This window comes from Mirounga angustirostris, unplaced genomic scaffold (assembly GCF_029215605.1).
Source record: "Mirounga angustirostris isolate CCGP_5_RB_7025 unplaced genomic scaffold, mMirAng1.0.hap1 SCAF_4, whole genome shotgun sequence".
NCBI classification, from domain to species: domain Eukaryota; kingdom Metazoa; phylum Chordata; class Mammalia; order Carnivora; family Phocidae; genus Mirounga; species Mirounga angustirostris.
The window spans coordinates 153,231,642-153,245,948 of NW_026991712.1; the positions used below are offsets into that span (position 1 = coordinate 153,231,642).

The window sequence follows — 14,307 nt, forward strand, 5'->3', positions numbered from 1 at the left end:
TTGGGCTTTTCATTGCGCATGCGCAAGGTCCGCCCCACCCCGGAACTTAACCGTTGACCAAAATGTAGTGTTTAAATCCTCCGCAATCTGATCCTGGAGAGCCTGTGGCGCACTCATTTCTCCAATGAGGCTTGGGATTGGTCAAGCGCCGGATTGGTGCGGAGAGCTGATTGGCTGGTGTGGCGGCCCGTCGCGGCGACCGGTGCGTGTTGCCTCTAGCACCGCCCCTGCCCCTGACGGGTCGATTTTCTGACCAGTCAGTAGGCGCGGCGCGGACTTCGGTTTAGCGAGCCTGTGTTTGCCGCCTCGGTTCCCGCGACCCCAACGTCCCGGAGGCGGGGCAGAAGCGGCGGAGGCGCTCCTTGGAGCCGACCGCTGTTCCGGCTCAACAAACAGACCCCGCTGGGCGGAGGTTGCGGTGAGTGGGGCTTTGTGTCCTGGATTCTCCCGAAGGGCAGCAGCGAAGCTCGGAGGAGGACGGTGGGCAACATTCAGGCCCCTGTGTTGGGTTCAGCCCTCTTGGAGCCTGGGACCGATGACGTGAATGGGAACTAGTGGGAGAAATAAATCAAGCGGACCACGAATTCCTAGGTATCGTTTGTCGTTAGGTATGTGAAAGAGATTTGCCGTCGATAACGTGCCATTTAAAGGTGTTTTTACTGTGGAAGTTTGACGGATGAAGTGTGCTCGTTCCTGCATTCCTCACGTTCAGCTCATATGGCTACGTAGTTAAGGGGTCAGTTAATGTTTGAAGTCTGTGGTCTACTGGGAATAGTGTGTAAACAATACAGTGTGAAAATGCTGTGTGTGAACGCAGGCGGTGGTCACATCGCTATGGTGTCCAGGAGGTGGTTTTACAGAGCAGGTGACATTCGATTTGGACTGTGAAGGATGATGGAGATTTACCATGGCATTCCAGGTTAAGGGAACAGGCTGTGCAAAGATGCTCAAACTCGGGGAACTGTAAATAGTTCAGTTTGGTTGGAATGTAGGATAAAGGATGAGGTTGGAATAATAAGGTGGGGCCAGACTGTGAAGGTGCTTTATTCTGTATATAAAGAAGAGGCATCACCTTTTTAAGCAGGGGGAATAATTTGGTCAGATAAGCACAAATACCCTTCTAGGAGCACTCTGGGGACTTTTCAGTAAATCTGGTGGGAATTAATGAAGTCCGGAACTAAGGTCGTAGAGATGTTAAGACAGAATTTATATGGGGAAACGGGGAGGAAGGGGTGGTAAGGATAACTTCAGGGTTTCCATTTTGATAAAGGATGATGCCATTATCTGAGGAGAATATGTTTTGCTAGGTATAGGTGGTGTGTGGTTTCAGTTTCACTGGCTTTAATTGCTTGCGTGATGCTGTCAGAATAAACTCATGTATTTTAAAATGAGAAATAGATCAACATTATCTCTTTACCCTAATACATAAAGGAAGAAGAGACAAATATGGAGCTTTAAGACTCTTGTTTAATGAAGAAAAATGGCATTTAATGTACTTCCTAGAGTTACAATTATCGATCTGAATACTGTTATCGTGATGTAAAAGGGCTTTCAAGTTTAAAGACTTCATTCCATAAATGATGCATGAAGTCCAGATATCTCCAAGAGGGACTTTTTAGTCAACCTTATAAGAGCACCTTAAACAAGATTTTCTTCTAGTAAATAATTTCAGCCTCTGGCTTTCTCTGAAAAATCTCTTCTGCACCTGCATTAATAATTCTTTCCTCTCTTATCTTGCTTCAGACAATTCCTTCTTACTAGAATTGAGGTAGAATGTACAGGGCCTAAAGAACTCTAAGACCTAATAAGAGTATAGGAAATACTGAACTGTAAAGAAAGGACTATGAGCTCTGTATTTTGCTTTGATAATATTTAGATGGAGATATCCAGTGGGCAATTAGAAATACAGGTTTGAAACTCAGAAGAGAGGTGGAAGCTGAGATTTTGCTATGTACAGATGGGTGTGGAAACAATGGGAGTGGCTGAGAAGTCCCCAAAGAGGGCATGTGCAGCCAAAAAAAGACCACTGATTCTGTAGGGAAACAAGTCCGTTTGTGGGGATGCAGTATTTGTCTTCCATCTCCAGAAGATTTAAGGTTTGATAACCTTGTTACAGAACCAATAAATATCTAGTTCATTGTTCCTATGTACTATTTTGTGGTTTTCTGAATATTATGAGGCTTTTGGTCAAATTTTCATATATTAAATACTTCCTGCTGCCTAGATTAATATTAACATTAATTTATAGGCAGAATGATTATAAAGTATGAAAATGATCAGAATCCACAAGCATTTTATCTTACTAATCTATAGATGAAGGTACTTCATATAAGTAACCTAATTTTGTCTGCACTGTTAATATGTGGTTAAATCATGTTTCTCATTTTTTGTTTTTATCATTCATTAGTAACCTTCACTTTACTTTTTTAGGAACTGAGCATTTGAAACTGAATACATAATTCACCAACTATCATGGAGCCTACATATTCTCTTACAGGGCCCCAGATGAATACCAGGTATAGAAACATTTTTACAAAATGTTTTTTTCACTGCTTTTCATAACTTGGGAAGATAGGTTGGAATAGAAAAAAACAAAACACAAAACTTTCAAATCAGGAACATCTGGGTCCACATCCCAGCTCTACCACTTGGTAGGTGGGTGACCTTGATCAAGTTAATTAACTTCTCTAAGCCCCAGTTTCCTCATCTGTAAATGGGGGATAGTAATCTCTATGTAACAGAAGATTATTGTGAAGGATTAAATAAGATTACCAAGGTAAAGGGTCTGGCACATAGTAGGCACTTGGTAAATATTAGTTTCATTCCCACCTTCGCTTTTTTGGTTTCACAGAGCATCTTTGTTGATGGGAAATAGAACCTGAGCTCTCTTTTTTTTTTTTTTTTTAAGATTTTATTTATTTATTTGACAGAGAGACACAGCGAGAGGGGGAACACAAGCAGGGGGAGTGGGAGAGGGAGAAGCAGGGTTCCCATGGAGCAGGGAGCCCGATGCGGGGCTGGATCCCAGGACCCTGGGATCATGACCTGAGCCGAAGGCAGATGCTTAATGACTGAGCCACCCATGCGCCCCAGAACCTGAGCTTTTGAGGCTAAAAATCATACATATTTATTTACATCCTAGACAAGTGAGGGAAAGTGGCTGGGTTCCTTCCCTTGTCTAAACCCTAATCCTTGATGGGAAAAATTTCACATTGAATATACCAAGTTTCTTTAAATGTCCCTAAGCCTTTTCCCACTCATGTGGAATAGGAAGGAGGAGCTTGCCACCTGTCCCCTAATTTTCTGTCTGTCAATACTGTGGGGATAAGGCAGGTTGGCTTGTGTTGGCTGTTTGGATCATTTATCGTTCTTTTTTTTCCCTCTAGGGAGGGACAATTAATGCTGATATGTGATTTTTCTTTTCTTTTTATATCCATGAGTTACCTTCGTTCTCTGTACTTTTCTTTTGTGCCAGATGTTTTTGATGAAGACAATGGGAAACATGACCCAAAGAGGCTATCATATTCCTTTTGCTTAATTTTGGCCCTTCTGTTTTATCCTACTGCCACCTCTTATTCTTTGAAAATTTGTCAACTTCTGTTCTTTGAAAGAACTTAGTGCAACAAGTCAATACACTCTCTTTTCTATTTTATTTTTAGGCCAAAATCATTCCTTACATTCTAGGTAAGATAATATACTCATGTAATTTAAATAGATTATTCCTGATATATTCAACTTAGTTTTTTTACTTATTTAATGACCTCTGGTTTTCTTTCTTTTCTTTTTTAAGATTTTATTTATTTATTTGAGAGAGAGAGTACAAGCAGGAGAGAGGCAGAGGGAGAGGGAAAAACAGACTCCCAACTGAGCAGGGAGCCCGACATGGGGCTCTATCCCAGCACCCTGGGATCATGACCTGAGCTGAAGGCAGACACTTAACCAACTGAGCCACCCAGGTGCCCCGACCTCTGGTTTTCAGTAATCTCTGGGCTAGAAGAGTAACAGTTCTGAATTATTTAGGGGTTGCAGACCCCTTTGAATATCTGATAGCATGAATCCCCTATATAAGATAAAACACTTATATACATACATGTAAAATTTTGTGCCACATTTCAGGATGTTTGTGTTTACCCTGCCTCTAAAGTCTACTGTATACCTTAGACTAAGAAAAGGACTAATAGCAGCATTTATTGAAATCTTGTTATGTGCCAGGTGCTGTGCTAAGCACCTTACATGCATTATTCTTCTTTAATCCTTATAACAAACCTATGAGGTGTAGGTACTATTATTATCATCCCCACCTTTTTTTTTTTTTTAAATGAGGAAACGGTAGTGTAGAGAGATTAACCAATCCAGAGTTATATAGTTGGTAAGTGGTGTAGGCAGGATTGAAACCTGCCACCACTGTCACCTGATGTGACTTCTGCTTTAAACCTTTTACGTATATGGACTCATTTAATATTCAGTGTAACTACCAGGAGATATAGGTATTATCCTGTTTAACAGATGAGGAAACTGAGGCACAGAGACATTAAATAACATGAGTGAGGTCATACAGCTAACAAATTTTGAAGCGAGTTTTCAGACCTAAACAATTGATTTCAAGATATTTTGCTTTACCCACCACATTATACTGCCTCTCACCAACTGATAAATAATAAATATATTAAATATAGAAGCATAGATTAAACTGATAATTTGTTACTTACTAGCTTTGTGACCTTGAACAGATTTCTCAATCTCACACTATATCCTCATTTCAAAAATGGGAGATTAAAGATCCTTCTTATAGATATTATGAGCTCAAATTAAACGTGGATTTGAAAGCACACAGCTAGGAATAGTGGTGGAGCCAGGATTGGAACCCAGGTTCTAAAGCACTAAACCATTCAGCTTCTGGAAGTATAAGCTTTGAAATCAGTCACACTTAGGTTCAGATCCCACCTTTGCTACTTAATTGTTGTATAAAGTTAGGAAAGTTACAGTTTGTTATCTATAAAATGGATAATAAAATGTTTCTGGAACAATTTTAGTGAGAAATATTATGTATGTAAAGTGCCTACTGGGATTCCTGGTACATAGTAGGTGATCAGTAAACTGGGGCTAGTCTTGTAGTTGAGAAGCTTCATTAGATGATACGTGAAAGTAAGACCTAGAACGAGGTATTCTTAATACATGATATACATATTCTTTCAGTGCAACTATTTAATAGTTTACTACCATGCAAATGCATTGGTGTAGTTAGCTCACTGTCAGAGCTTTCTTGCTTTAATTACATGGGACTTTGGCTGATATCTTTTCCCCAGTCCTTTCTCTCTGTTGTTTTTTTTCTTGCCATGGTTTTCTCATGTTCCTCACATAAAATAAAAACTTTATGATGGTGTTCTGTATGACTTAGCATTGAAACCTTGTTTTACACTGTCTCTAGGATCTTTGCTTAAGGAATTACTTATAATGCTGTCCTTTTGATGCTTCAATAACAATTAAACTGAAGTGATAGGACCCAAGATACTAAGTTTAGAAACACTGAAAAATAAAGACTATATTAAGTTTTTGTGCTTTTCATAATTTTATTGGGTATTATCTAGAAATTAGCTCAGAGGGACAGAATTTTAAATTTAAATATAATTTCATGGTTTATACTTATTTCTCTGTTACTTAAAATGAGGATATTATAGGATTGATACTCCCGATTCTTATTTATTTATTTATTTATTTATTTTCTTTTTTCTTTTTATATTAAGTAGGCTCCATGCCCAGTGTGGGGCTTGAACTCACAACCATGCGATCAGGGGTCACGTGCTCTACCAACTGAGCCAGCCAGGTGCCCCTTCCCCTTCTTTTTAAGAGACATGTGTGTATATGAATTTATGTATGCATAGGAAAAAAAGGATAGGAAAAAACAATACCTAAATTTTGAGTGCTTATTTTCTTGATAGTAAAGTTACAAGGATTTTTCTTTTTTTTTTTTACTTTTTAAAAATATTTTTAAGCTCTCTTAAAATTAACATTAGTTTGCAAAGCCCCATCATTTAATGTTAAACTGCTTCTTATAAAATTTCTGCTAAGTTTGCTTTTCATTGTGCTTTGATTTAAAAAAATTTTTTTAAAGGTTTCCTTCAAGCAGGATGGTACCTTTCTACTTTCCTCCATCAAAATGTGCACTTTGGAACCCAATCGCAATTGGAGATTTCATCTACTTACATCTCAATTACTACAGGTATAAGATGTTTCTCTTTTCAAATCAAACCAGTATAAACAGGAGTCAAAAGGATGTATGAGGCAAAGTTGATTACTATTGACTAATTCCTTTTTTTTTTTAACTTTTCCATTCAGAAACTCCCCTCAAACTATCCGTTTTGCTGCTTCTTAAATCTATTTCTTGTGCTTTTGAGAAGTAATCTTAATTTTGCACTTAAAATGTTCTGCAAATCTAAAGTTCTAAGTATTATAGGAGTTCAAGAGACAAGATATAATAAAAACTGAAACGGTTTTTCATCATGCTTTAGCATGCTGTCTTTGTAAAACATTGAGAAGATTGAACTTATTTTGAGTGGATAGATCATGTTAGAAGGAATATAAAATATGGTTATGGGCAGGATCTTGAAAGACATAAATACTTAGGCTTAAAGAAATAGAAAATAGAGATTCACTGTGATTTGTGTATAAGGGAGTTATTTGTTGAAAGGAGAATTCTAAGAAGGGTGGGTCATAGTGGGGAGAACCTGGAGTTATCTTAGCTGTGAGGTGGTTTTCTGTAATCTAAGTAACATCAATTTATGCCCTAGTGGTTTGTTTAAGGTGCTATAACTGGAGTCAGACTGCCTGGAGGGTCAAATCCTGAACCTACCACTTCTTATTTATGCAGCCTCAGTAAAGTAGGCAAGGATCAGTTTCTTTATTTAGAAAATGGGAATAATGATACCTGTTTCATAGCACTAATGAGACCGGCTCTGTAAAGCAGCAGTTGGCATGGTGCCTGGAACATAGGAAGTAGTCAATAAATGGTTGCTCTTATAAGGGCTTAGAGCAATGTAGCTGTATTAAGATCAAAAGGAAAGAATGAAACAAGGTATTTTGAAAAAATAGCGTATAGCGTATAGCGTTTGATGATGGATTCAGTCGGACTAAAGGAGAGATAGAAGTCAAAAAGTATTTTAAGTTCTAAACCAGTTGGCAGAGAAGGATAGTATCATTGACAAAAAACAGCCTTGTGGGGGTGCCTGGGTGGCTCAGTTGGTTAAGCATCTGCCTTCAGCTCTGGTCATGATCTCAGGGTCCTGGGATGGAGCCACGCATTGGGCTTCTTCCTGCCCAGCAGGGAGTCTCCTTCTTCCTCTCTCTGCTCATACTCTCTGTCTCTCTCAAATAAATAAAATCTTAAAAAAGAAAAAAACAGTCTTGTGGAAGTTCAATTAAATATTTCTTAGACTTGTCCATTCTTTTCTCGATGGCTCTTGACCTTTTATATTTTCTGTTGTTATCTTTCTGTGCTACAGTGTGAGTAATTTTTTCTTCAACTCTACTAATTTTCTCTTTAGGTGTACTTAGTTGCCATCTAACCTGGATGTTTAGGTTTTTTAAATGTGGAAGTATTCCATATATATGAAAGATTGTTTATAATATATATGCAGAGTTTATAGGATAATAAAAATTCATGTACCTGTCCCTGGTTCATTATATTGAGTTTTGAATTGATTATATTTTTATTTCTGCAAGTTCTTTGCGGTTCTTTTTCAAATCTGCCTCATCTTTTTTTTGATAGTATCTACTTCCTTTCTCATATTTTGGAGTCCCTTTTGTGTATCTTTACACATTTTAATCATAGTTTTATATATTCTACATTCAATAATACTAGTATCTGAAGTCCATAGACCATCTGTAAACAAAGAGATGTGGTATTTCAATCAATTCTTATTTATAGAAACAGGAGGCTGGCCTCATAGTTTCTTGAACCTTGCTCTGGTTCGTAAAGTTAAGCAAATGCTCAGAGAACAACTATAAAGTCAGTGTCTACTTACTGCAATTCTGGTTTCCAGGAAGCTCTCCCTACCCACCACCACCGCCTGCCCATCTTTGACCCTAGGATTTCTCAACAATGATTTTTCTGTACATGTTAAAAGATGTGTGTTATATTTTAGGCAGCATTTCATGGCAGGAGGGTTTTTTAGGATATCAGACCCACCATATTCATAAAAGACTTGTTATTTTTCAGAAATCCAAAGCTTGTGGTAACTGAAAGGACCATCCGACTTGCCTGTCGTCATGCTAAGCAGAATAAAAAAAACCTGCCATGCTTTTTACTTGGGTCTCTTGTAGTAGATGAAGGTAATATACTTTAAAAAAATATTTTTATAACTATAATAGAATTTGTGTTTCGAATTCAGCCAATTATTGTAATGTTCTTTGTGCTAACGTTCTTTGCAATATACCAAGGTTATAAAGGTAAGTAAAACTTGACACTACTGATCACAGACTTCACAGGTCAGGTGGAAGAATATATATGCAAGCCATTTTTTAAAATAAGAGCTTAGTGTACTATTAATATGAACAAAATACTTTGTTATAATTGTAGGCTTGCTTGGTTGATTTCAAATTTTTATTGTCATGCTATATAATAACTGCTATTTTTGTTCTTCAGATGAAGAAAGTATGACATTGACAATAGATCGTTTTGATCCTGGTAGAGGAGTACCTGAATGCTTAGAAAGAACCCCTACTGCTTTTCTTCCTGGGGACTTTGTGATTCCATGCAAAATTCATACTCATGGACTTTGTTCAAAAGAAATAATAGTTCATGATGCAGATGACTTCAGTTCAGCTTTTAAGGTGAGATTTATTGATAACTTGGTTATTCTTAATTGAACACATGTATCAAATTATGTGTACTGTGTTGTATTTCAATAAACCCATGTTTAACAAGTATTCATAATAATTTCTGATTGAATGATTGTTGCTAAAATACAATTAAATGTGGTTTCTGAAGGCAGAAATTCTAGAGAGGTAATATGGGTAGCATTCCAGAAGGGGAGGCAGTATGACCAAGATACCCAAGTAAAAGATGTGCTCAGGGTGATATTAAGGGTGTAGATTTTTGCTGCATTTGTGAGCAATCAGATTGGACTATTAGTTTGGCCAATTGTAGAGAGCCTTGTCTGCCAGGCTAAGGAATTTGAACTTTGTCATACGGGCTATGTAGAGTCACTGAAAGTTTCTGAAAAGAGGAAACACTATTAAATCAAGGATAGTTAATCTGATAGGGCAGCCTGACTGAAGTCAGAGAGAGTAGGTAGGCCAAGTCTGTAGTCAGGTGTGTATTAGAGAAGGTGTATTAGCCTGGAGTAGAGTGGTGGCGGAATGTCTAGGAAGGGCGCAGTGGGCCTGAGCAACTACGCAGGAAGAACCAATTTGACAATTTGTGGCAATAGGAAAATAATTAAAGAAGAATGGACTTTAGATTTTCTTAGTTGAGTTGGAGTTTAGATCTGTTTTTTTCATGTGATAAATGTTTATAGAAGTGACATTCTCTAGTAAGAATTTGAAATGCTGCTGGGACATCTAAGTTGGCAATATATAGTGGAGCTTGGTACAATAAATCTCACTTGCTTTGACATAATTATTCATGTAACTTTTTGGTCACATGGAAAAAAATGAGAGAATTGAAATGTTACAAATCAGAAATTGTTTAATTTTGTTAGATCAAGGTATATATATGTATATGTATACATGTACCAGTATGAAGTAAAACGTTTAGAGATACAGATTTCAAAGTTACAATAGTTGTATAATTTTGATTCCGCAGGCTCTGCAGCATCATGTGTGTAGCAAAGATTTCTTGGACTGTGGTAAACTGCTTTCCCTAAGAGCTCATATCACTTCCAGGGAAAGTTTGGACATTGTGGATTTGGATTTGCATTGGGCAGCAGTAACTCTGGCAAATACCTTTAAGTGCAGACCTGTGAAGCCCATCCCCATTATTCCAACAGCTCTGGCAAGAAACTTGAGTAGTAATCTGAGTATTTCTCAAGTTCAAGGTACCTATAAATATGGGTAAGTAAGAGATAAATTAATTTTAAATATTGGTCACATTAGTATATTTTCATGGTATCCACATCATATGAAATATTTGTGCATTCAGCTTATATGCCAGAGGTCTGTGGTGGCTAGATAAATAACCAAGGAAGGTAAAAAATGAAGTTGTTAAATTTTACTGAATATGGTTCAGAGTTGTGCCTATCACCCCAAGAAAAATTAATGGTAAAATTTATATTAAAAATTGGTTGTATTTTGTGATTTGAAATTAGGAGACATTATCCTCTATGTCATTTTGCACTTTGTATCTTGCCTAGGTTTGGGTCATTGTCTTTTTGTCTCTTTTTTTTTTTTCAGACTGTAATCTGACTCTGAGCCTAACAGAGGCTGAAAATTTTTTTTATTACTTGCAGTTTTAACTGAATAATGAGCATTGCAGAGAGAGAAAGGAGAGAGCTAAATAAAAATTTGTAGTACTCTTGCTTATCAAATTGTCAACCACTTGAGGGTGGAGTTTCCCCACATAGCTGGAGCAGCATCCTCTCCAGCTTTCTATCACCACTCTTAGTTTCTTAGGAAATGTAAACCAAATTGCATGCTTTCTGACCCTCAGCAGGGCTACTTCCCTGATTCCTCAACCACTTTCTTTATCTATTGTCTACTGAGCTAGGTTAGACTATGTAAGCACCCTCTGCTTTAAAGTCTAAGCAATTCACTTCTGGCTTCCTTTCCCACTGACTCCACCCTGGTTCCTGTTAGGTCTCTAGAGCTGAAAATGTTTGCCAAGATACACTGAACTGCAAGTCCAGTCCTCTAAAAATGCCTCTTCAAAAGAGGAAAAGAAAAAGAGACGGTTTTCCTTTCAGAGGGTCCCTGGAATAGCGAGAAAAGTCCTATTTTTGAGTCCCACATGCTGACCAGAGCAACTTTCTGTTTGGAGTGGTACAAAGGAAAAAGTGTGTATGTTCCAGTATCATGGTATGGTCTACAGTGATCAAGTGTTTGGATTAAGTGAAACATTTAATTCTCTAGGAGTAATAAGTGCTTCTCAATTGGTACATGGGAACTTTGTTAAGATTAACCAAAAAATTAGGTTTTCTTAGCGCCCATGCCCATCTACTGGTGAAGCGTGAATTTATCTTTCTTTGAATTTTCCTTTTATGACCCCTTTTCATGCTAGTAGTAACCTAGGATGTTCAGTATTCTAATTACCTATCTTCCTTGCCCCTTCTTACCTAGAATTATTTAATTTGTGACATTTGTCCTTTTCCTTGACCACATTCATTTATTTACCCTGATACTTGTTAGGATCCATTTTAGAATAGGTATTGTGTTAGACATTGGAATTAAATAGATAAAAACCATATTTATTGTCCATTAAATATATTAATGTGTAAACATGATGCAGATAAATATAATGGGAGTTTTTATACAGTGCAGGGAAAGCAGGAAGGTGTGTCCATATTGCCTGGGAAAATCATGGAAAGCCTGTTAGTTCTTTTAAAGAATAGGAATTTATCAGATGGTCAAGGCAGAAGAGCTTTCAGAGCAGGTGTTAAGTGTCATTTTTTTTTAAGTTGTTTTCTTTTTTTTTTCCTTAATCTTAAGTAATCTCCACACCCAACGTGGGACTCTAACTCAACCTTAAGATCAAGAGTCGAGTGCTCTTCTGACTGAGCCAGGCAGGTGCCCCAAATGTCATTTTTTTTTTTAAGATTTTTTTAAAAAAGATTTTATTTATTTATTTGAGATAGAGAGTGAGTGAGAGCGAGACCATGAGCCGGGAGACAGAGGGAGAGGGAGAAGCAGGCTCCCCACCGAGCAGGGAGCCCGACACGGGGCTTGATTCCAGGACCCTGGGATCATGACCCGAGCTGAAAGCAGACGCTTAACCAACTGAGCCACTCACGCGCCCAACTATTATTTATATTATTTATAAGTAATCTCTATACCCAACATGGGCTTGAACCCACAACCCTGAGATCAAGAGTTGCACGCTCTATCAACTGAGCCAGCCAGGCGGCCCTAGGTATTATTGATCCATAAATCTCCCTGCCAACTCAGGCTTAATCATCTTGTCACATGGCCTGATAAATTCATTATCTCTGTGTTTTAGGGTTATCATAGCAATAAAATATATCCTCATTGGTACTGTTAAAACTTTATATCACTAATAGCATCATTTTTATTTTTGTGTTTTAAAGCCATAATGATGAAATTAACTTTTTTTTTTAATTTGAGAGAGTGAGTGAGAGTGCAGGGGTTGGGGGAGGTGGGAGTGTGAGGAGCAGAGGGAGAGGGAGGGAGAGAATCTTAAACAGGCTCCACGCCCAGTGCAGAGCCTGATGTGGGGCTTAGTCTCACAGCCCTGAGATCATGACCTGAGCTGATATCAAGAGTCCAACACTTAACTGACTGAGCCATCCAGGCACCCCAACTCTTGACAATTCTATAATTATTTATATTCTTAAAACTTACCGTCAATGATAGGGGCATCTGGCTGGCTCAGTCAATGGAGCATGTGACTCTTGATCTTGGGGTCTTGAGTTGAAGCCCCACACTAGATGTAGAGATTACTTAAAAAAAATAAGCTTAAAAAAAAACTTACTGTCAATAATACATGTAATAACAAAGTTTAAATGTGGTATAATGTCCTTTTAGGAAAAGGTGAATTTTGGGGTCTATCATAATGGTTCCAACGTTCTTTGATAGTGGTTGGAAGAATATAGTGCATGGAAGATTGAATATACCTCACATAATTCAGCTTTGTTAGTGAGAAGTCACATCTGTTGCAGTCTTGTCAAGTCACCTGGATGCTTGAACACTTCTTTTTTTTTTTTTTTTTTAAGATTTTATTTATTTATTTGACAGGGAGAGACACAGCGAGAGAGGGAACACAAGCAGGGGGAGTGGGAGAGGGAGAAGCAGGCTCCACGCAGAGCAGGGAGCCCGATGCGGGACTCGATCCCAGGACCCTGGGATCATGACCTGAGTCGAAGGCAGTCGCTTAACCGACTGAGCCACCCAGGCGCCCGGATGCTTGAACACTTCTAGTAACAGGAAGTTCACTTCTCCGTGGGAAACCTTTTTGAATCTGAAATAGCCTTGATTTTAATATTCCTGATTAAAATAAGTGGACACTTTTAGAGCAAAACTTTTTAAAAAGGTTTGTGATCTTCAATGACCATTTTAATAGAAATTTTAAGATATTAAATCTCTTCAGTCTCTTCTTCTTACTGGATTTTTTTTTTTTTTAAAGATTTTATTTATTTATTTGAGAGGGAGAGAATGAGAGACAGAGAGCACGAGAGGGAAGAGGGCAGAGGGAGAAGCAGACCCCCTGCTTCCCGATGCGGGTTTGATCCCGGGACTCCAGGATCATGACCTGAGCCGAAGGCAGTCGCTTAACCAACTGAGCCACCCAGGCGCCCTGGATTTTTGTTTTTACATTTTGAACTATTTCCTTTCTTTGTGTGTATGAGAGAAAACATTCATTTGAATCATCTTCCCTGCCTAAAATATGCTTCTTCAAGCATTCAGATTATCTCTTTTAGGTAAAAAGTACATACTCTATGTTTTTTACATGAAGGTCTTCTGTTTAGATATCTTACCATGGATGAAACACGCAAATTGTTACTTTTGCTGGAATCGGATCCCAAGGTTTGTTCTCTACCATTAGTGGGAATGTAAGTATTATATTATATATGAAAACCTTTTCAGCCACATAAGTATTCAAATGTATGTAATAAGCATGTTAATTAGTTGTACTATGAATATATACTTAATACTTAAATCACCTTATAAAGCCACAAACGCCAGTGATTCTTTTTTTTTATTCTTATGTTAATCCCCATACATTACATCATTAGTTTTAGATGTAGTGTTCCATGATTCATTGTTTGTGCATAACACCCAGTGCTCCATGCAGAATGTGCCCTCCTCAATACCCATTACCAGGCTAACCCATCCTCCCACCCCCCTCCCCTCTAGAACCCTCAGTTTGTTTTTCAGAGTCCATCGTCTCTCATGGTTCATCTAAGGCCAGTGATTCTTAAGCTTTCTTCTTTTCTTTTTTTTTTTTTTTAAGATTTTATTTATTTATTTGACAGAGAGAGACACAGCGAGAGAGGGAACATAAGCAGGGGGAGTGGGAGAGGGAGAAGCAGGCTTCCCGCCTTGCAGGGAGCCCAATGCATGGCTCGATCCCAGGACCCTGGGACCATGACCTGAGCCGAAGGCAGATGCTTAACGACTGAGCCACCCAGGCGCCCCTTA

The 14,307-nt window shown here is 38.2% G+C and overlaps 1 protein-coding gene across 5 annotated transcripts in view; it reads left to right on the forward strand.

The window, feature by feature from the left end:
• Positions 1–251: 251 nt before the first annotated feature.
• STIL (STIL centriolar assembly protein) overlaps positions 252–14,307 on the forward strand; it is a 79,246-nt gene continuing 65,190 nt past the window's right edge. For 2 of the 5 annotated variants that reach the window (XM_064589181.1, XM_064589184.1), the window contains exons 1-7: positions 253–608; positions 2,431–2,516; positions 6,113–6,220; positions 8,216–8,328; positions 8,642–8,829; positions 9,803–10,050; positions 13,635–13,718. In XM_064589181.1, coding sequence (XP_064445251.1) covers positions 2,473–2,516; positions 6,113–6,220; positions 8,216–8,328; positions 8,642–8,829; positions 9,803–10,050; positions 13,635–13,718 — 785 coding nt within the window. In that variant the 5' untranslated portion in view covers positions 253–608; positions 2,431–2,472. Of the gene's footprint in view, positions 609–2,430; positions 2,517–6,112; positions 6,221–8,215; positions 8,329–8,641; positions 8,830–9,802; positions 10,051–13,634; positions 13,719–14,307 lie in introns of all 5 variants that reach the window. The other 3 variants (XM_064589185.1, XM_064589182.1, XM_064589183.1) reach the window with 3 other exon arrangements.